This window comes from Typha angustifolia, chromosome 13, assembly GCF_048772165.1.
Source record: "Typha angustifolia cultivar Huaian chromosome 13, ASM4877216v1, whole genome shotgun sequence".
Classification (NCBI taxonomy): Eukaryota; Viridiplantae; Streptophyta; class Magnoliopsida; order Poales; family Typhaceae; genus Typha; species Typha angustifolia.
The window spans coordinates 6,480,755-6,503,861 of NC_133251.1; the positions used below are offsets into that span (position 1 = coordinate 6,480,755).

Consider the following 23,107-nt stretch of genomic DNA (forward strand, 5'->3'; position numbering starts at 1 on the left):
AAGGACTGCTAGTGCTTTGATCCAAGCTTTGCAGGTTCATTGCCAACATGAACAAGGCAGGCCTAGTGGACTTTGGCTTCACTGGACAGGCCTTTACGTGGTCCAACAGGTAGATGTCTGGGAAGCTAGTCAGAGAAAGGCTCGATCAATCTTTGGCCTCAGCCGGTTGGATTGCCATGCACCCCCATGGAAAAGTTCTCCACCTTCCTGCCATCAGCAGCGATCACAAGCCGCTCCTACCCCTAACATCTCCCACCACTCGCAAGCATCCAAGGAAGTTCAGGTTTGAACATTGGTGGACCTGCTTTGATGGGTTCATGCATACTACATATTCGAATGGCTGCGCTTCTACGACCCCTCCTCTCCCCTTTCAAGTAATCTCGCCAACTTAGGAAAGAAAATGAAAAGTTGGGCTTGTTTAAATGGTCACAACCTAAGGAAAGAAATCAAGGCGATCAAAACTGAGCTGGCCAGCATCCAATCTAAACGATGGAGTTGATGCGAACTATAATAGAGAAAGAACCTTGCTGAGCCTCGACGAGCTACAATTGAAAGACGAGATCTTTTGGAAGCAAAGTTCGAGGATCAGTTGGATACGGTGGGGCGATCGCAATAGTAAATTTTTTTACTGCACAACATCTTCCTGCGAAAGAAGAAATGCCATCCACTTCCTCAATCTTGGACCAAGTAAATGGACTTACGATGACGGCCGAATAAGATTTGAATTCATAAATCACTTCAAAAATATCTTTCAATCGTCGGAGCCTCCACCAACATCCTCCCTCCACTAGGATATTCTAGATGCTATTTCAAAAGTCCCCTCAAAGGCGATAGATGCCCTTTGCTCTATCCCTGACGAAGAGGAAATTCATAGAGTGGTGAAGAGCCTAAACCTAGACAAAGCGCTTGGCCCAGATGGCCTCACCGCAAAGTTCTTCCATCTTTTCTAGAATGACATCAAAGCTAGGATGTGCTCATTTACCCAAAGCTTCTTTTGTACCAAAGTTTTGGAGAAGGGTGCAAACAATAACACGATCGTTCTAATTCCAATGTGTGCTGCTCTAAGCACGGTGAATGACTAGAGGTTGATAAGCCTTTGCAACACGTACTACAAGATTATTGCAAAGCTCCTTGGTGCGAGAATAAGGCCGTTCATGTCTAGTATCATCACTGAAGAGCAAAGTGCCTTCATACCTAGGAGGAACGTATGAAGGAACGTAATTGACAACTAGATCATCACCAAGGAGATCATCCACTTCCTCAAGGCCTCTAAGATCCTCAAAGGCGCCTTCCTACTTAAAGCCGACCTCTTTAAGGCTTTTGACAGAATATAATGGCCCTTTATCCTTGACTGTCTCAACCTCCACGGCTTCCCCGAAGGCTTTCTACAGCTCATAAAGGAAGACATCACAACCCTGTTAGAGGCCTCAGGCAGGGATGCCCCCTCTCCCCTTATCTCTTCATCTTAGGGGCCAACATTCTCTCATAGCTATTTAGAAACGCAGCCCTCAGCCGAAATCTACAAGGCATAAAGCCGTCTCTCAACAGTCCAACCTTCACGCATCTGTTGTTTGCCGACGATCTTCTCATCTTTGGAACATCTTCAGCGAAAGAGGCTAACAACATCACCATAGTGCTAGAGGCCTACTACAGAATCTCTAGACAAGAAATCAATCTAATTAAATCTACCATCCACTTCAGTAAGCTTGCGGATCCGGCAAAGATCTCGGCCGTCAAAGGAACCCTCCATGCCAAGGACCTAGACAAAGGAGACCTCTACCTAGGCAACCCCCTTCTTACTACTAGAAGGAAATTGCAGGAGTACTAATTCCTCACAAACAAACTACAAAAAAAGCTCTCTCTTGAAAGGGAAACTCCTCTTGCAAGCAGGCCGCTTGGTCCTAATCAAGGTTGTTCTAAGCTCCATTCTAGTCTACTTTATGAGTACGTCTCTCCTCCCGCCCCAAATGCTCAGCAACATCACCTCTATTATAAGCAACTTCTAGTGGGGAGCCAAGGATGGGGAAAAGAAATTGCACCTTTGCAAATGGCTGAACGTATGCAAACCTTTGCAGCAGGGTGGCCTTGGGCTTAGACACCCTAAGTTCATAAATGATGCTCTCATCCTAAAGCTTATTTGGAGACTGATTAGCAACCCTCACTCTAACTAGATTAAGGTGTTAAAGGCCAAATGTTTCCTCACTCTAACTGGGTTAGCAACCCTCACAAGACCATCTTGAGCAGCCTATGGGAGACTAGCTCCTTGAGCCCAAGATCGGCTAGCATCTGGAAGGCAATTTAGAAGAACCCTCACACCTTTCCAAAAATCAAAGATCTTCCTCTGGAAATGTTTTGCTGGAGCTCTCCCCATCAGAACCACTCTAAAAAAAAGGATCAAAAGCATAAACGATACTTGCCCCATCTGCACCACCCAAACCGAAATGCTGGAACACCTTTTTCTAGAATGTAACTTCACCTGAGCTGTATGGTTTAGCAGCCATTTAGGTTTCAAGACGGAAGGCTTCAATGGTAACTTTGAAGAATGGATCCTCAGGCTTAGCCACTATTTATCCAAAGCTGAGATGGTGCACTGTTACGCAATACTCTGGGAAGTTTGGAAGGCTCGGTGCAAACAAGCCTTCAACAATGATCAAACCAACCTTGCCACGATCATCACTAAGGCTGCTGCAGGCGTCGCCCTGGAAGGACTATAGCGCGACGACGCCGGCCAACAGTCCAGCCCCTGCCTTGGCATACAAAGCTCCAGCCCAACAGATGACGCTCTCATTTGCTGGACGGACGCAGCGTGGGATGGAGGCCTTGGCGGCAGAATTGGTCAGTTTGTCTTCGGTCGTGGCGCCAAAGTCGGACTTGGCCAGACCAAGCTTATTAGAACTTGCACTAGCGCACTTCATGGTGAGCTTTGGGCCATCCTAGAAGGTATCCACCTTATATCCACATTACATGAGGACGTGGATAAGTGGATCTTCAGCGACTGCTAAGTGGTAGTTCTTGCGATTAACGGTGATGACTCAAGAATAGACTTACATGCTCTTTCGCTTCTCTAGGAGTGCAGGAATCTGATCTCTTTAAATTCTTCTATTAGAATAGGCTATACAAGTCGATCCAACAATGTGTATACATATCTTTTAGCCCATCATGCAATTCGCTGCCGGAAATCAACGATATGGCTGGGCTCTTCTTTGAACCAAATTTGTAATGAGACTAACTAATGAATCTGTCTAGTGACCTTCCTTCAAAAAAAAAAAAAATAATAATAATTCTCACGCATAAAGAATGGCTAAAATATCTAAATTTAAATTCTTGCAGGAATTAGTCGACTAGTTTGTAATGGAGCCTAGAGGTTATAACTTTGAACCCACCCTCCGCAGAAATGTTTGGGATTAATATTTGGTGTTTTTTCTACTAGAGCATATAATTTAGTTTTATTTTATAGGAATTAAGGCTCATTTAATTCTCTATCTTATATATTTTCGGAATGCTGATACGAATAGTAATCTCTCTCTCTCTCTCTCTGTTAATAAAATATTTGCTGTAAGATGACTCTGGATTGGTATCTTCAACTGGGTCAAAAAGTTCAAAGCCTGAAAACAATTATCTAGAAAGGCAGTTGCACATTCAACTACAAATTTTGGTGAACTGTTTGTGGTCCTTGATTTGAAAATCTAGATACTTTGTATCGTTTGAAAATGCTATTTTTATCTTCTATACGGAGTCATTTTAATTTGATAATCCTATTGACCATTTGCTTTAATAAAAACAAAGCTCTCAAGTCTTCATGCAGGGTCGATAATGTCAAAGGAATGACGTCCATTTATTTTGGAATCAAGCATTCAAGCATTTGGACCCAAGAAATTGTTGGCTGGTGAAAAAGTCAATACTCCATTCTTCTCCAAATCCACCAAACATTTGTCTTTAGTAGTCAATGTATATATCAGATCTAGAGCTCTCCCTACCTTTTTCACATTTGGCATGGAATTAAAATCCGACTATTAATGCAGTTATGTGTGTAGAAGAGAAAGCTTGTATGAAATGAATTAATTTTTTAATTTAATATATAAAATTAATTGCATATACAGTCGATGTGTATATTTTATTGAGCAATGATTCAATACTAATTAATTAGTTATTAAAAATAATTTTTATTTATTGATAAATTAAGGGATATATAAAGTATTTTCATATTGTTAAAACGGTCTCCTTAATAATAGTAGAATATGTGGAGAAATTTATACATGGACTTATTTTTTTTTTTTTATAAAAAAAATGGATAGCTAGGAGAGAAATAAAATAGGACTAATTTACTCTTACAATTTAAAAGAGTGACAGGTATATTCAGTTCATATGACCGATACTTCTAGTTAATTTTATTTAGTGTAACTTTTTTTTATTGGCAATTAAGTGAACAAAACCCTATTTTATTTGTTTTGATAGATTTTTGTAAATAGCATGATACAATTTGTTTTTGCTCTGCTTTCATGTCAATTGGATGTCCAGATGAAAGATATAATTAAAATAGTAGAGCAAAATCAGAATAGGGCAGAATGTTAAATATTCAATATTACAACGGTCATCGGAGGGTGGTGGACGGCCAAAGGTGGTTGTGGGCAGCTATATAGTAGGGTGGTTGTTAGAGAAAGGTGATGGGTCAGGTTTGGGTGCTTGGAAGGGTTTTATGGCTACGATCTACTCTTACGAAAATAAAAATAATCTAACGGCTATGATAAAAATTGTGAATGCAATAATAAGAAAATAACTAAACTCAATTAATTCTCAATGTTTGGATGCTTGGATGAATAAATAAAGAAGTCCAAACCCTCTATATATAGAGGTCAGGTATAATAAGCTCTACTTGGATTTAGCCCTAAAGGCTTATATAATTCGAATTATGACTTGCCTTAAAGGCTTATATAATTTAATTAAATTTGCCTTAGTGGCTTAGATGACTTAACTAGACTTGCCTTAATAACTTACCTAAGTATGAATTAATTAAAAGATAAATATACTCAATCTATCAAGCCTAATGTCTTCATGATACAATTTGATCTAACTTAGTTTGTATCAATCCACAACGCTTCTGACACCTTGTCTTCAAGATGACTAATACCTGACGTCTTTGTACTCATAGAGCTAATTATGCAAATCAGTAAACTTAGGTTCATCCTCTTCGATACTGCCTAAGAACATGACATGGGCTTATTGGTGCTTGTATTTATGATCGGGGTAAATCGATCATCAAAGTAAAAACACAAACCTTTCTTTCTACTCTTCTCCAAGTTATTGGGTGCAAAGCAGCGTGAGATCTGCTGTCCATTGGACTGAGTCGTCTGTGCGGGTTGAGTTAAGGTAGATGTGATCTCTAGCGGGCTGTGGGCTTGGGCCGTCTTTCTTCTTTCATCCTTGCGGATCTAGTTCAATTGATCCAACTTAGACTCCATTAGAACAGCTAAAAAGGTCTCATTAGAAATAGTGGGCCTCAAAGTCTTGACCTCAACCTGAATCTCTTTAAGGCTAAATTAGATCAATTAGTAACCTGATTGCATATCTATTTGAACTCTTCCTGGTAAGCTTGAATAATTGTTGATTGAGTCAGCTTAGTTAACATGGTATGAAAGTCCTCATACTGGGTCGGACCTAACTGAGCACAAACCGCATCTGCGAAGTTCTACCAAGACTTGAGCGGTCGAATCTGCTCAACCGATTAGTACCACCTACCTAATCGCCATGCCCTCCAGGTGGAATGAAGCTAGCTGGACTTTTAGGTGGTCAGACGTGTCATGGTACATGAAAAACTTCTTCACTAGATAGGTCTAGTCTAATGGACCTCCTATTAAGAATTTTGGGAAATCAAGTTTGACGGTCTAAGCTTGGATCCCAAAATGTGGCTTATTATCGCGGGCCAAGTGACATCATGGTCGAGGCTAGTCCCGTGGGACATTGCCCCACGGGTTAGCTCATATCTCACCCAAACTACACACGGGCTCGACTCAGTTTGATGGCATAGGCCCACCGAATCGTTCCACCATTTATCTTTGGGCTCGTACTCGTGATAAGGGTCACATTTATAGGTTTCAAACTAAACTGCACGAGGTGCTCGAATTGATTTGTGAAAATTTGACCTACCTCGAAATCACAAACATTTCAGCCCTAGCCCTAACTCTAGGGCTGAAATTGAATTTTCACATAGGGGTGCTGCCACAGGTCGCTGCAGCCTCAATGGCGGTTGAGAAGGGTAGGTGGTCGGGGTAGTTGCTTTCTGGCAGGTCCATGCAGCAGCAGAACGACAGCAAGCAGCGGTGGAAGGCCGAACTAAAGCTCGGGCTCAAGCTAGTGTAGCGGTGGCCATGGCATGTCTCTAACGGGTGCCCGGCCCCTTAGCGACTATGGAAGGGACCTAGGGCCCCACTGTAGGGGAGCAACGGCGGTGGGAAGCCGCAGCAAAGCCACCCCAACATAGAGGTAGCTTCCTGCGGTGGTGGCCTGGGTTTGTAGTGGTGGGGGGTTCACTTCCATGGTCGAAGAAGTCGTGGTTGCTGCGATTTTGGGCTCCCTTCCACCTCCCTCATGGGTGGAGTTTTCTAGCCGTGATTGGTCAAGATCGGCAGTGCTAGTGGCGCAGGGCAGTTGAGAGCAGCTAGTAGGGCCGCTGTCAAGGCTTGGATCGAGGCATTGTTGGCAGTTTGGATCTCCTTTGAGTTCTCATTCGATGATTCTCTCCACGGGTCGACGGACTCCATCAAAGCCTTAGCCCACGCAGGTGGTGTTACGATCGGCATGGGTTAAGTCGAGTCAAGTTAATTACTTAGCTTTATCTTATTATTTTAGATTTCAAATAAATTGGATAATCCGCATGTAGATCTGATCCGCTAGGGATTTTACTCCTATAAATAGGGGTAAACATGTGTTGATAATTATTATTGGGAGAAATCTGAGTTTAGCTAGTTATTATTTTCATCCTTATCTTTTTACCTTAGCCGTTAGATTGTCTTTATCTATATAGGAGTAGATCATAACCGTAGACCCCTTTTAAACATCCAAATCCTAGCCACCTCCTACCTTTAGCAGCCACCCTACAATACGACCGTTCAACACCACCCTTGGCCATTCGCAACCCTCTGACGACCGCCACAACGTCGTATATTTATCAGTATGCCCTCTCTAACCTATCCCCACTATTTTATTTTTAACCTTTCATCTTGATCACTAATTTAGGTGAAACTAAAGCCATTAGAACCCTAGCTCATGAGGCTACCTCCACCTAAATTTTCATAATTTTCTTACAAACGAATCATTCCATATGTAGTTTATAACATTGGTATCAAAGCTGATATTCCTCGAAAGATGGTTAACACGCGTTCCAAGACCCATGAGGAGGGATCGACCAAGGAGGACCATGATCTCATCTTCATTCCTGTGGGAGTTGATCTAGCGCCCTTGCCACCACAACCAATAGTTGACGACGAGCCGTCGGCGTGGGCGAATGCATGGGTAGAGTCCATGGACTCGCTACGTGAATCATCGAGGAGAGCCACGAAAAGTTTCAAAAGGATTGAGAAGGCAATCCAATCCTTGACAGCCATTCTCCTAGCCCAGCGTAGCCAGCCCGTGTCGCCAACGTTGCTAGCACTGCCGGCCATGGCAGAAATAGCCTAGCCATGGCCACCAACTTCAAATCGTGAGGGAGGTGGAGAGGAGACCCAACCTGTCGCCGCATCAATGCCGAAGTAGCTGCCAGAGACAGCCTCCGAGCTGTCTTCCCCACCAACGGTGGGAGCTAGGGCTGAAAACCCTAGCCTTCCACTGTAGACCATTAGGTCAGTTTCGTCACCCGCCACCACATCCGATCCCTCCCATGGGACCCCTACACCCGAGCTCCGACCACCGTTCGTGCTGACAATAGCTGGAAGACCACCAGCGATGGCAGTTCACGTTGTAGCAAACTCACAGATCCGATGCTCCCATGCCCATCGACAGCCACAGCTAGCTTCCTCGAGCTAACTACCGACCAATGGTGGCCACTGCAGCCGCTGGCGATAGTCAGGTGACCGAATCCGATAGCCACAGCCACAGGATGTTACCCCTACGTTAGGGTGGCTCCCCCGTGGCTTTCTGTAGCCATTGCTCCCTCGTAGTGGGGCCCCCAGTCCCTTTCGTAGTTGCCGAGGGCCGGTGGACCTGTCGGTGACACACCATGGCCGCCCCAGCACTAGCTCAAGCCTCGAGTTCGACCTTCCTCCGCTGCTCGTCGCCTTTCCACCGTTGTTCCACTGCCGCGAGGACCAGTTAGGGGTCGACTACTGGGGACCCCCGACTAAACCCAGCCTTCGCCCCCCTCCTCATGCACCATGTTGCGGCACCCCTAGGTCGAATTCCAATTAGCCTTAGGGCTAGGGTTAGGTTATTGAAATAAAGGAGATGAAGTGCATGCTTTTCAAAGCAGGCTAAATTTTTGTGAACCCGTTCGACCACCTCGTGCGAACCAGTTTCGAACCCATGAACAAGACCCTGAGCACATGTACAAGCCCGAGGAAGAATGGTGGAATGAATCGGTGGGCCCGTATTATCAGACTAAGCCGAACCCGTGTGTAGCCTAAGGGCAACATAAGCTGAACCCGTGGGCCTATGACCCACGAGACTAGCCTTGACCCCTAGGTTACTTCGCCCGTGATGACAGACCACACTTTGGGATCCAAGCTCGGACCGTCAAGCTTAATTTTTTAAAATTTTCTAAAGGAGACCCGCTAGACTGGACCTACCTAGCAGAATAGTTTTTCACGTACTGTGGCATGCCTGACCACCAGAAGGTCCAACTAGCCTCATTCCACTTGGAGGTCGTGGCAATTAGGTGGTACTAGTCGGCTAAGCGAACTCGACCATTCGAGTCTTGGTAAGACTTTGCGGATGCGATTTGTGCTCGTTTCAGTCCAACCCGGTATGAGGACTTTCAGGCCATGTTGACTAAGATGACTCAGTCAACAACAATTTGAGCTTACTGGGAGGAGTTCAAGCAGATATGCAACTGAGTCACTAACTGGTCTAACTCAACCGTGAAGAGTACTTTCATTAGTGGGCTTAAGCTTGACATTCAAGTTGAGGTTAAGATTTTGAGGCCCACTACTTCTTACGAGGACTTCTCCTTAGCTGTACAAATAGAGTCCAAGTCGAATCAGCTAAACCAAATTTGCGAAGAGGAGAGAAGAAAGGCGGCCCAACCACGTAATGTTCCTAGGTGGACTCGAGGAAGACGAACCCTAATCCACTAATTGGCATGACAAATTATAAGAGTATAAGGACGTGGGAGACTAGTCACCTTGAGGACAAGGTGTCGAAAGCGTGGTGGATTGTTACAATCTGACCACATGGTTTAAGTCGAGTCAAGTCGAGTCGAGTCGAGTCAAATTAGTTACTTAGCTTTATCTTATTATTTTGAATTTTAAATAAATCGGATAATCCGCATGTCGATCCGATTCCTAGGGATTTTACTCCTATAAATAGGGGTGGACATACGTTGATAATTATCATTAGGAGAAATCTGAGTTTAGCCAGCTATTATTTTCGTCCTTATCTTTTTACCTTAGCTGTTAGATTATCTTTATCTTCATAGGAATATATCATAACCGTAGATATTTTTCAAGCATCTAAACCCTAGCCACCTCCTACCTTCAGCAGTCACCCTATAATACGACCATCCACCACCACTCTTTGCCATCCACCACAACATCAAATATTTACTGTTCTGCCCTCTCTGACTTATCCCTACTATTTTATTTTTAACTTTTCATTTCAATCTCTAATTTAGGTGAAACCAAAGCCATTAGAATCCTAACTCACGAGGCTACCTCTAAATTTTCATAATTTTCTTATGAATAGATTGTTCCAGATTTGGTTCATAATAGGTGGCTTGTCACCAGTGGTTGCTAGTGGTGGAGGTTGTGTCGAAGAAACCACCACAGGAATGGAGATGTGTTCCTAGTCCTTCATGGTTGCTTCTTCCTCATTCATCTTGGATTCCGTGTTAACCATCATTTGAGAAACGTCGGCTTTGATACCAACGTTACAAACCATATTTGGACCAAATATAAGAAAATTATAAAATTTAGGTGATGGTAGCATCACAAGATAGTGTTCTAATAACATTAGTTTCATGTTAATAGATGTTTGGATGAAAAGATATAATTAAAATAGTATAGCAAGGTCATAATAGGATAGGATGATAAATTTGATGTTAAAGTAGTCGTCAGAGGGTGGTGGATAGTTAAGGGTGGTGATAGATAGTCATGTAGTAGAGTGGCTGCTAGAGAAAGGTGGTGACTAGGATTTTGGTACTTGGAAGGATTTTACAGTTACGATATACTCCTATAAAGATAAAAATGAGCTAACAGAAAATGTGATACTAGAAAAATAACTGAACTAAATTAATTCTCAATACTTGGATGCTTGGATAAATAAACAAAAAAACCCAGCCCCTCTATATATAGAGGTCGGATATAATGATTTTTATTCAGACTTAGCCCTAAAGACTTATTCTACTCGAACTAAGACTTGCCTTAGAGATTCACTTGACTTAATTAAACTTGTCTTAGTGGCTTACATAATTTAACTAGACTTGTTTCAAGGGCTTACATAAGTATGAATCAATTAAAAAATAAACTGGCTCGATACATCGAGCCTGATGTCCTTATGATGCGATCTAATCTGACCCGATTTACATCATATTTTTGAGACTGCACATAAATGTACTCCTATTGTCAAATTATCCAAGCTTCAGAGACTTACTTCTATGTTTGAAACTCTACATATGGATGACAATGAGTTTTTTGATAAGTTTTATGCAAAACTTAGTAATATTGTCAACTCTTGCTTTAATTTTAGAGAGAAGATTCTTGAAAATTGGATTGTTAGAAAATTTCTTAGATCTTTACCTGAGAATTTCAATCTAAGGTTATAGCTATTAAAGAGAGTAAATATGTTAATGATATTAGAGTTGAACAACTAGTCGGGAATCTTCATACTTTTGAAGCTACTCTTCGTCAACCTAAAAAAAATCTAAAGAGATTGCTTTGAATGTTGTGCAAATGATTGAGGATGATAGCAATGATGATAGTGGCTCTCTTTGTCAAGAAGTTCAAAAATTCTTTAAAAAAATTAAAGGATGTTTCTGATAAGTTTAAAAAGTCAAAGCTTCATGATAAGTTTAAAGGGCCTAGTGCTCCTACTCAACCTCTGAATTTGAAACATAAGGGCAAGGTCTCTAGTGGTGGTATTTAGTGTTTTGAATGCAAGGGTTTTGGACATATTGAACTAGAATGTCCAAATTGGTTGAAAAGAAACAAAGCTATGAAAATGTTATTTGGAATGATTTAGATGAGTCGTATGTAGTGATTCTAAACTTGAGCAAGAAAATTTTGTGACATTTACTACATTAATTATTTCATCTAATAATTCTTGTGAGAATGTGAGCACAAGTAAAGAGGAAGATGGCAATAATGACATGGACATACAGAGGGCGTATGATGAATTATATTAGAAGACAGAAATTAAGGAAAAATTTCATCAAGACTTTTGACAAACTAAAGCACTTAGTGTTGTTCAACTGAATAAAGGCTTAGATAAGTTGATGAAGTTAGAAGAAGACAAGAAAGAGCTTAATGATCTTCTTGAGAAGTCTAAATTGAAAACAAAAAGACATACTAAAAAAGTTGCTCTTTTGAAAGAAAAAACCAAGCTGGACGAGATTTTGAATTCTCAAATTACTGGAAAAGAAAATTATGGTATCAGATATACTGGAAATACTAGTTAAACTAATACCATTTTTATTTCTGTAGGCACTCAAGAACATCCGAGCAAAAATAGTGTATTTGGGAGTTTAAGTGTACTATCACATCCTAATGTTATGAAAGATATACCCTTATTAAATAAGAAAAAGGTATCTTCAAATTACAAAAAGGACGGTCAGGTAAGAAAACCTAATGTCATACCTATTTGTCATTATTTAGGGCATATTAGACTAAATTGTTATGCTTTGAAGAATATTTTCTAAAGTTAGTATGAAAACTAGTTGAGTGTGAATTAAGAAAAATGATCTTAAGTGTTATGTTGTTTATATTGCTCTCAAAGCTTTGAATTCTTATATGTGGTACTTAGATAGTGATTGCTTTAAACATATGTTTGGCGATAAATTTTTATTTCAGTCTCTTGAGAATTTTGAAGGTAGTAGTGTAACTTTTGCTAATGGTAGCACTACTAAGGTCATAGGACGAGGTGTTATGATCACTCCTAGTTTATTGAAGTTAGAAAATGTCCTTTATGTTGAGAGTTTAAAAACAAATCTCTTAAGCATTAGTCAAATGTGTGATGATTATCATGAAGTGCGTTTTTCAAAAAATCAGTGTTTGATTATCAATCAAAAGGGAAATACTATGATTCATAGAGTTAGGACTATAGATAATTGCTATGGTGTTTGTTTAAATACTCTTATAAAATGCAATTCTGCATCTTTGGGTGATTCTGAATTATGGCGTTAAAGGTTAGGTCATATAAATTTTAATGATTTATCTAAGTTGACTAAGAGGTATACCGAAACTAAACGTGAAAAAGTAAGAAGTTTGTAGACCATGTCAATTAGGAAAACATATCAAGTCCTCACATAAAAAGATTGACTCCACTACCAAAAGACCTCTGAAATTATTACATATAAATTTTATTAGCCTAATTAAAACTGAAATTATAGGTGGGAACTAATATATTTTTCTTTTGGTAGATAACCTTTTTAGATTGACTTGGGTCGCTTTCTTTAAAAAAAAAATCTTATACTTTTGGTGTCTTTAAATCTTTGTGTTTGCGACTTCAAAATGAAAAAGATTCTAAGATTGTTAGAATTCGTTCAGATAATGAAGAGAAAATAATAGGCGTGTGAATGGGCCTTGCGGGCGTTCGAACAACCTTGGTTGTTTGGACTATTTTTGCTAAGTGCATTAGAACGGCTCTTCGTGCATTCAAACGCCCCGACAAAGTTAATCAGTTTTGAACCAACTTAAACTAGGTTTTCATCTATCTTTGGAAACCTATATAAGTCTTTAAATCCTAAAAGATAGAGGAGATTGATGGACATGAATTGAAGCATTGGCAAAGATTTTAGTGGAGGTTCTTCATTGATCAAGAAGCTACAGGTTTTGAGTGTTCAAAGATTGTTCTTGATCGTTGCAACATTGTGCAACTTATCTCAAGGGTTACTGAAACAAAATTCGTTCGATCTCAACAATCAAAGAAATTGATGCAATTAACTACTAGAAGCAACTCATTGTAGGGTCTAGCAGACAAGAGATCTTTAGATATAACTATGTGTTTCGGCGAATAATCTATAAGCGATTCTTGTACTTGCTTTTGATTAGTGGTTGATTTAATCCTAGCGAAAAGAATCCGTAGTATTTACCCTAGTTTGAAGTTTTTCACATAAATCGTACTTGTTTGCATTGCTTACGGTTTAGTTTTCATTATTTATTATCAAGTTTATTTGTCAAAGGTCAACTATTTTAAGGTTTGCCATAGAATTTTCATTTAGTATTATTTAATCTTGATCGTCAAATTATGAGAGTAAAATTAGTAGTTCTTATTAAATTATTTGTCTATTTTATTACAATAAAGTGCACATAACATACATACAAAGTACACGTAATTTATATTCAGTTACTAAACATAATTAGGGTTCCTAACAAAGTTTAGGGACGACTAGCTCTGGACTCAAGTTTTGGGTTTACAGCATCTAAGTTCAGGGCTTAGAGCATAGTCTAATAGTTCCTAACCGTGTTACGAGGGTTGACTCTTTTGGTACGTGGACTCACCAACCGTGTCGCTTAATACAAAGTTTCCCATGAGCACACGTAACTCGTCTCCTTTGACAAGCCTTAGAATCTTGACTTTAAGCTACAATTATTTAGACGCGATGGAATTTTGTTGCACGCCATACCCTAAAGGAAAGGTTGATACATTCATTCTTCTCTCTTGTTGAGGTATTTGTCATCCTTCCCATAGTTCAAGTCAAAGGCAATACTTTGGCATAGTCTCTTACAAGTCATTGCTTAGGGTTTTTATAATAAGTTAGCACTTCCTTGTTCCAGAAGGAAATATATTCCTAGAGCATGGACTCTTGGTTGCTTCTGCCTGCTAATCCGACAAATTAATTGCAAATCCATTGAATTAATGTTCTTCTTACCCCACATATCATAATTTTTAATTAAGCTCTAACTCCTCCATAGCACACAGTTTCTGGCATACATACTAAGTGACGCTCTTATGGATAGCAAAAGGAATATAAAAATAATTTGAAGTTGGTTTAATGTCATTTACAAAACTAACTTTAATACCTTCGAGATTACGATCTCGTAAATTAATTATAAACTAAACAGGATAATTAGATTAACTCTTCTGAAAAAAGGATCACGAGGAATCCAATCTGTGTGTATATAGTGCTTAGGTGAAAAATATATTAAATATTAACCCTAACATTCACAGTGGATTCAAACCTGGGATCTTCATCATGGGTCTCAGTAAGACCTGACCATAGGATTTCTTATAGTGGAGTTAATATCAACAACAGCAACCCTAACTAGCTTCTTAATTAATTACTGTAGCCCTATCTCCAGATGTGAAATTTCTTATATGTCAACTCCTGATCTACCCAAAACCCTACACCCAGTTTCTTTATATATATATATATATATAATCTAATCCTTCAAGTCACCACATCTGAATTGGAGACTGCATTAATTGATTAATTGATGGAGGTTGCCACTAATATCTCATTAGTCCATCCACTATAGAATGACTGCTTTAAATAAATATTTTTATCATAAGACAATCTAATCAAAATTGACAGACCTCATATTAGTAGCCTAGAATTCTATTTCATATTATTGAAGAGATAAAGAGGAGAAGATCGCATGATATGCCTCGGATATTATAAAATTATATTGACTTGAGGAGTTCAACATAATGAGGACTCTTTAGAAATATATATATATATATATAGCTGCTTTTTAAGTTAATTTTGTAAAAAAATGAATAAATAAGGATGGCCACAGTCAAGGGCATTCATGTGTAGATCCTTATCGCTCTTGACAAGTTGGTAGATATATTCATATACACACATATATATATATATATATATATATATATATATATATATATATATATATATGAATATATTTCATGTGAAAACTAAATTTCTCTTCTTACTTGCTTTAGTTTTTCACCGATGGCATGTAAAGCAGTATGATTATCTCGACGATCAAATCCTAAACTCGCTTATTTCATTTATAAAGTTAGAGGAAAAATTTCAAGCACCATGATAGACCTTGTAACTTGTATTGAGGTATTATTAAAACTGGTATGTCATAAAGGAAAATTATTATATTATGAGAAAATCCGTACGCCCGACAACGAGTCAAATATAATGATAAAAAATAAAAGTATAAAGTTTGCATGATCAAGACAGGTTTAATAGAGCCCCCACATAAAGTGGGAGGAAGAGATTTTGTTGGATTTGAGCATTCCACATTATGTGAGAGTGGGATCCACCCACTTAAGTGAAAGAGAAAAAGCAGAGAAATAAAGAGAAGGCTAGGATTTATTATAATGAAGTTAGATTAGTGAAAAAAAAGACTAACTTTTAAATGAGAAAGAGAATGATTTCTTAGAGAGTTTGTGGAATTTATCTGAAGGAAGGAAAAGAAGATTTTGTGTATGCCATTCTTAAAAGGGGGAAATATTTTGTGAAATTAAACATCTCTAATGAAATTGTTCTTCTTCTCGTGTGAAGTATTAGTCCTCTTATTTGATTGTTTTTCTTAGTTGTGATTTAATAAAGTGATCCAGTGAGTTTTACCTCATGTTAGAGGGTTTCACATAATTTATTTCTCTTTGATTATAGCTAGGTTATTAAATTTTGATTGTTTTAAACTCATTCTATCTGCACAAACATATGCGGCTGCTATATTAATTTCGGGTTTTATTTTATAACAATGGGAGAGAATTAAAAATAATACACACTTCCATATTATTTCTTATTTATTTTTCAACTTAAGACAACAACCCAAATCGGCAAACCTGATATTAGCAACATAGAATTCTATTTCCATACTATTAAATACAAATATTAAACTGGCAGTAAACTTAGTTATCATATCTACTAATTTCATTTTATACAAATAATAATCAGGACAGTGAACTTAGTTACATTTTATAAGGATATTAATTAAAATAGTAAACATAATTAAATTTTGTACTCAAATGCTATTTTTTAACCTATATAAATAGTTGCATTCACTATTTAAATACAGATACTAATTTAAAAATCAAGATAGATAGGTAAATCTCAACTCATATTCGGTGTACCTGGAATATGAAACTAAATGCAGAGATGTTTTGAGATTAATATTTGATGAATTTTCTACTAGAGAGAGTATAGTTATTTGTTTATTTTATAGGAAGGCTGACTCAATTGTCCTAAGTTATATAATCTCTCTCTCTCTCTCTCTCTCTCTCTCTCTCTCTCTCTCTCTCTCTCTCTCTCTCTCTCTCTCTGTTATAATAGAATACTAGCTTTAAGATGACTCAAAGATGGGTATCTTCAATTGGGTCAAAAAGTCCAAAGCCTGAAAGCAATTATCTAGAAAGTTAGTTGTACATTCAACTACCAATTCTAGTTAACTGTTAGTGGTCCATGAGTCAAGATCAGACCTACTTCAAACACCTTCTACATTTCAAAATCCAAATACTTTGTAATGTTTGAGAATACTATGTTTGATCTCCTATTTGAAATCATTTTCAGTATATAATCCTATTGACCATTTGCTTTAAAATTATAGAAACAAAGCTTTCAAGTCTTCTTGCAGGGTTGATAATGTCAAAGGAATGACGTCCATTTATTTTGGAATCAAGCATTTGGACCCAATAAATGGTTGGCCGGTGAAAAAGTCAATACTCCATTCTTCTCCAAATCCACCAAAGATTTGTCTTTAAATAGTCAATTAGTATATATATATATATATATAGTTTATATAAAATGCATCGTTGATTTTGTAATTTAATTATATTTAATTTTTAAATTTAAATATATAAAATTGAGTGCTTATATTTTTCGACCGTCGATATATATTTTATTATAATAAAATACACATAGTTTATATTTAATTAGTAAACATGCATAATTAATATTCAATTTATAGCATCCAAGTTTAGTTTAGGGCTTAGAGTTTAACCTTTACCTCCTAGAAAAACATAAAAAAAGCATTTAACATGATAATGAGGGTTGACTCGTTGGCGTGTCGCTTAATATGAAGTATCCCATGAGCACACGTAATTTGGCTCTTTTGTCAAGCCTTAATATCTTGACTTTAAGCTACAATTATTTAGATGATAGAGAGAGAGGGCTTGGAATTTTGTTGCATGCCATACCCTAAAGGAAAGGTTAATACATTCTTCTCTGTTGTTGAGGTATTTGTCATCCTTTCCATAGTTCAAGTCAAAGGCAATACTTTGGCATAGTCTTACAAGTCATTGCTTTAAGGGTGTTTATATATAAGCAGCACTTCCTTCTTCTTGAAGGAAATATAATTCCTAAAGCATGGACTCTTGGTTGCTTCCGCCGCCTGCTAATCCGACAAATTAATTGCTAATCCATTGGATTAATATCATCATTTTTAATTAAGCTCTAACTCCTGATTATGTATATCATTTTATCGATATTGTTGCCTATGACAAGCTCTAGTACTTTAGAGATTATAAGCTCGTAGACTAATCATACGCTAAGCAAATTCAATAGACAAACCCAATCTACGACTTAGATGAAAGATCTAGTAAACATCGACTACAATGATTGCCCTCTAGTACTATGTTAGATCTCCCGTCGAATCTTTTAATAATAATTCATGGAGTTAATATTAACAACAGAAACCCTAACTTATTGGTTAATTATTAAATCCCTATCTCCGGATGTGAAATTTCTTAATTATACGTCAAACCCATTTTTCTTTTTCTTTTCTTTTTCTTTCTTGTATAATCTAATCCTTTGAGGTCACCACCACATCTGAATTGGAGACTGCTTTAATTGATGGAGGTATAGATGCCATTAATATTTCATTTGTCCTTCCACTAAAGAAGATGCAAAGTGGGAAATGGCTTCTCCCACCCCACCACCTTCACTTTAATTAGGGCTATAATTGTTGTCAGCCTCCACCCACAGCAGACTAATTTATGGCTCCATCCAAGAAAAGGACATTGGACCTCTTGAGGGAATCCAATAGATATAGTTTTATATTTGTATAAATCTTGGATCAAGTTGGGCAATTTGTGGGAACAAGATGCCTTTTATTTCTACACTGCAAGTGTGGTCATGTGATATTGCCCATGCTTCAAGTCAAAACCTTCAGTGGAAGACATATCAAAGCCCACTTGCTTTGCCTTTTGGATTTGTAGAGGGAGAAAAAGGAAATAGGATATTTCCAAGTGACACTTGAGTAACAGTGAGAGGGGGGGGGGGGGGGGCCTAAACTTAGTGCCCTTAATGAGATATTTTATATTTAGATATTACTGTTCTATTATAGATCGCAAATAGCCTGAAGACAAGTTGTAAAGCATAGAAAAGAAGAAGACAAAGGGTGACAGGAAGCTTCACGGCAAAGAAGTCAAATCAAATCCCATTATGACATGCTTGATTCAACTGCACTCTTTGTTGCAAGAACTGAACTAATTTTATTCTCCCTCAAAGACATTCCCATTTTCTATGCAATTTCTTTTCTTGATACTCAAGTTCCAGGTTTGAATCAACACTTTCCTTGCAAGTGACCACTAAAACAAACAAGCTTAGGTTTATTATTAAATGTGAATAGCTCCGGCATCTCCAAGCAATAGCATACTCCCAGATGCACTTACAATTTTCATCAGAGGGTGGTTGATATAATGTTCATCAGATTATATATATATATATATACCTTCTCTTTTACTAGCAAGGATGGTAGACTGCAACTTATATGTACGAACTGGTTTGTTTTTAAGGGTTAATTATATTGTGACAGCCTTAATTAACTAATTAGATGTTTAAAAATGATTTTACTCCAAAAATTAATAAGTATCATTAAATTTTTCACTTGAGTAAGGAGGATATGGCACCAGTTGACCTACCTCCATTAACCCCACCATACCATAATTATGAAACCTCTTCTGCCCATCCAACCTACCCGATTACCCAACCCTAAACTACCCCATTACTACCACTGCTCATCCCTCCCCACCACTGTGTACTACGCAGTACTCACTCTGCAGTGAAAGTACCGTTTTGACCTCACGGCGTTAGTTGTGCCAACTGACGCATACTACTATTAATGATAAGAACCAAACAAAAGGTGGAAAAGGATAGAAAGGGGGGGAGGGGAAAAGTCGTAACGCCTCTCATCAAGGCTGACACGAGTCAACGATGACAGCAACGTTATCTTGTCGCCTTTGACCGTCCTCTCCATCGGATACGTTTTACCTTTCAAGTTTCAACAAACGCGGGGCCCACGCGGGACTTTCTGACGGCCGCGGACGCCAAAACGGTATCAAATCCGCTTCGTCGAACAGAAAAATATAATTTCTCGATTTCTTCTAAAAAAAAACTCCTTTATACATATTTCCAAAAAAAAAGCCCTTCGAGGCACAGAGAGAATTAAAAAAAAAAAAAAAAAAAGGGGACGGTTTAAACGGACGGTGAGGATCTGATCATGATCAGGATCAGGATCGGATCGTGGGGTCGTGGGAAGCTGGGAGAGCTGCGTTCTGGGTGTGGCGGTGCTCGCCCTCGTACGTGACGATGAGCATCGCGGGGTCGTCGGGTGCCCTCTCCACGTGTTTGCGAGCCGGGCAGCCGCGGAGGCTGCTGCACTTGTAGTAGCCCCTGGAGAAGGAGAAAAAGAGAAGATCAGAGCCGTTGGATGGAGATGAGACGGCGAAGGATGTGGGAGAGGAGAGAGAGAAGGGGGGTCGTAGTTACCGGGGGTAAGGGGATCCCTTGATCGGCTTCTGCCCGTATTTTCGCCATGAGTACTCGTCCGCCGGGATGTCGGCCATCTTCGAGCTTATCGCCGGCACGCGGATCGTCTTCTTCACCCGCGACTTCCTACTTTTTTTCCCGCAAAAAGAAACAGAAAATATTTGGTAAGAATCAAGCCCCAGTGGCGCAAGATAAAGGTTTTGGCACGGTTCATGCTAACGTGCGCGGAGTAGTGTGGGGGGTGAGAGGGTTTACCTCCGCTTGGAGCAGTGGCAGCGACCGCCGTTGATGGCGTATTTGCCGGTGGCGTCCTCCGAGTGCGCGTGGCTGTGGCACCTCTTCTTGGGGAGGGACAACGATGCGAGCGGCGGCTTCCCAGTGGAGGTGGCGCCGGCGCCGCCGGGTCCGGGGAAAAGGAGGGACGACGACGAGACCCCTGTCTTTCCGTTAGAGACGCTTCCGTCACCGGTGATTGACGAAAGGAATGACGAGGTTGCCGAGGAGATCGGTGTCGAAATGGTCGGCTTAGAGAAATCAAGGGTTAGGGCTTTAGCAGCAGCCGGCTGCTGCGGCGGAGGCGGTCGAGTCTGGAGCGGTACCGGGGCTAGGGTTAGGGTTTCGGCGGGGGCTTTTGTGGGGCCGCGGCGGAAGCGGGCGTGGCCGGTGCGGTCGAGGATGGAGATGACCTTCTTGAACTTGGAGATAGTCAGATCAGCGATCTCCCTGCAGTCGAGCTCCGAAGACTCCTCCGGCTTCTGGCGATGTTGATGTTGGTGGTGTGAGAGCTGGAAGATGAAGTGCTCCATTCCCCGGAGCCCCGCCGCCGCTGCCTCCTGGATCGCCATCTGGTCGTCCATCCTCGAGTACCCTATCAGATCGACGGTCATCCTTCGCCAATCAGCACACTCGCTCGAAATTTGACGGACAGCAGCAAGAGAGGAGAGATCAGGGTCGGAAATGGGAATGAGAAGAAAGGAGATTGGGGGGGCTTTATAACAACGTTATTTTGGGGGGAGAGAGCAACCGGAGTAAGCGGTAGATCTAGTCAACGGAGACTTTTAATCAGACGGATGCAAGTTGTTTCAAACTGTTGACTGGGATAAATGGCTAGAGGAACCGGGAGGAGCCGGTGGAGGCGCGTCAGCCGTCGGATCATGGAAGCGGGGGAGGAAATTGACAGCTGGATGGGAGAATGGGAAAGTTGACCGCTTGAGCTGGAGTCAGAGCATCATTTGATAAAGGAGGGAACACGATGTCTTCGGGCAAGCCAGAGGGCGACACGTGGAAAAGCATCTGTGGGTAATCGAGGCAGCAGTTAATGTTAATAGGATTCTTAGGAGAGTGGAATTAGATTTTCCTTTTGTTGGAGTACCGGCTAAGGATGTGGCTGAAAAATATTTCTTTATTAATATTTCTTCTTTTATTTATTTATTTTTTGCATGCATATCCTTCAAAAATTCATTATTTACTGTTATATACTTTCTCAAAGATGATATTTACATGTATAAGCCTCAAAATATATGAATTATATATATATATATATATATACCCTAAAAGGACTTATTTTTTATATGAATAGCCCTAAAGCTAAGTAGTCATTAAATTTAAACAATTTATACATAAAAAGATAAATATTTCTTTATTCTTGATTTTATAAATTTCTCTTAGCATATGATACTTTTATCTTTTCTACTAAATTATTGAGATTTGACTTAACAAGTAATCTTGCGGATATCTATCTAAGGAAATATATGTTTTTGAGAAGTATATATCTAAATATCATCTTTGGAGGAGCATGTAAGTAAATAAGAATCTTTAAGAGTATATATGCAAAAGGAACCTAAGTATCGTTTGATTGTGAAATAACTTCTAAATTAGTTTACTTATGCTTATTCCTTAGTTTATACCGGTTTAGACTATTGCAATGTTTGGTTATAAATTAGTGTAATAATTATACTTGATGATGCATTCTAGCCAATCGAGCACTTTCAAACCCATCCAAATGAGATCTTGAAACTTTATTTTCTGGATCAAATTCTACATCAAGTGAGTTGAAATCCTTGCACGTTCTAACATAAAATATTTGCCAAAAAATTTTATATACTCGTTACCTTTAATGTCACATCAAGTATAATTATTACACCGATTTATAACCAAACATTGCAATAGTCTAAACTGGTATAAACTAAGGAATAAGCATCAATAAACTAATTTAGAAGTTATTTCACAATCAAACGACACCTAGGATCCTTTTGCATATATACCCTTAAAAAGAATGCATCATTTGAGAACTAACAAAGTGACGTCTAGATGGGATAAGTGTCATCCAAATAGTGCGTAGAACTATAGTAGAAGATCTAAATTTAGAAACAATTTTGAATATTCCTATGGTGGCTTATCTTAGCATGAATATTAGATGTTCCTAATATCTATTTAAGGAGCTTAGAGCAAAATGCTGAATCATTAATTTAAATGAGAACTCTAGAAATTTTTAGTCTCACCTTAGAAGAGTTCTTTAGTTCTCCCACATCGTAAAATTTCTATCTATTGTGAGGAGAGCTTTTATACTTATGTTTGAATTATTAATTCTACATTAGAGATTGATCAAGAGCATCAGAGGAGTTGAATTTTAAGTCATCATTACTAATATTTGCAATCAACATAAAGAGTTTGAGGCATGTAGTGATGTACTATGAACTAGATGGTGAGACAATTTAATTATTGAGTAATTTATCGAGACGAATTTCGACCAAAAAAAAGTAGACTTCAATGCTTGGATGGCAAACTATCTATGGGGTTGTAAGTTTTTAATGTTTCTACGAATGATATGATTGATCCAATTTGAGTGGATATGTAATTTTTTCCTCTACGTGAGGGAGGTTTTCGATGTTAAAGTAACATGTAGTGTGTTTGTCGTGTTTTAATTTTTCTACTTATATTCAACCTTCCAACTTCTACTCTTACTCTAATTTTCTCTCACTAACTTGAGTTTAGTTTTCATAGTTAAAGTAGTGTTCAAATTTTCATCTCCTACTCCATTTTGATTTTCAAAGTTTGATC

The 23,107-nt window shown here is 39.0% G+C and overlaps 1 protein-coding gene across 1 annotated transcript; it reads right to left on the bottom strand.

Moving 5' to 3' along the window:
* Positions 1-19,630: 19,630 nt before the first annotated feature.
* Positions 19,631-21,017, bottom strand: LOC140774945 (WRKY transcription factor WRKY51-like). Its single transcript, XM_073118139.1, has 3 exons — positions 20,303-21,017; positions 20,048-20,173; positions 19,631-19,951 (listed from the first exon to the last, which is right to left on the bottom strand). Exons 1-3 carry the CDS (start codon positions 20,932-20,934, stop codon positions 19,789-19,791), a joined length of 921 nt encoding a protein of 306 aa, XP_072974240.1. The 5' UTR covers positions 20,935-21,017; the 3' UTR covers positions 19,631-19,788.
* Between the last annotated feature and the right edge of the window lie 2,090 nt (positions 21,018-23,107).

Bases quoted from the DNA above. Each gene is read 5' to 3' on its own strand.
- LOC140774945 (XM_073118139.1), bottom strand. From the start codon at position 20,934: ATGACCGTCGATCTGATAGGGTACTCGAGGATGGACGACCAGATGGCG. The intron at 20,174-20,302 runs GTAAACCCTCTC...GAAAAAAAGTAG, and splicing joins TGCCACTGCTCCAAGCGGAG to GAAGTCGCGGGTGAAGAAGA. The intron at 19,952-20,047 runs GTAACTACGACC...CTCCTTCTCCAG, and splicing joins AAGGGATCCCCTTACCCCCG to GGGCTACTACAAGTGCAGCA.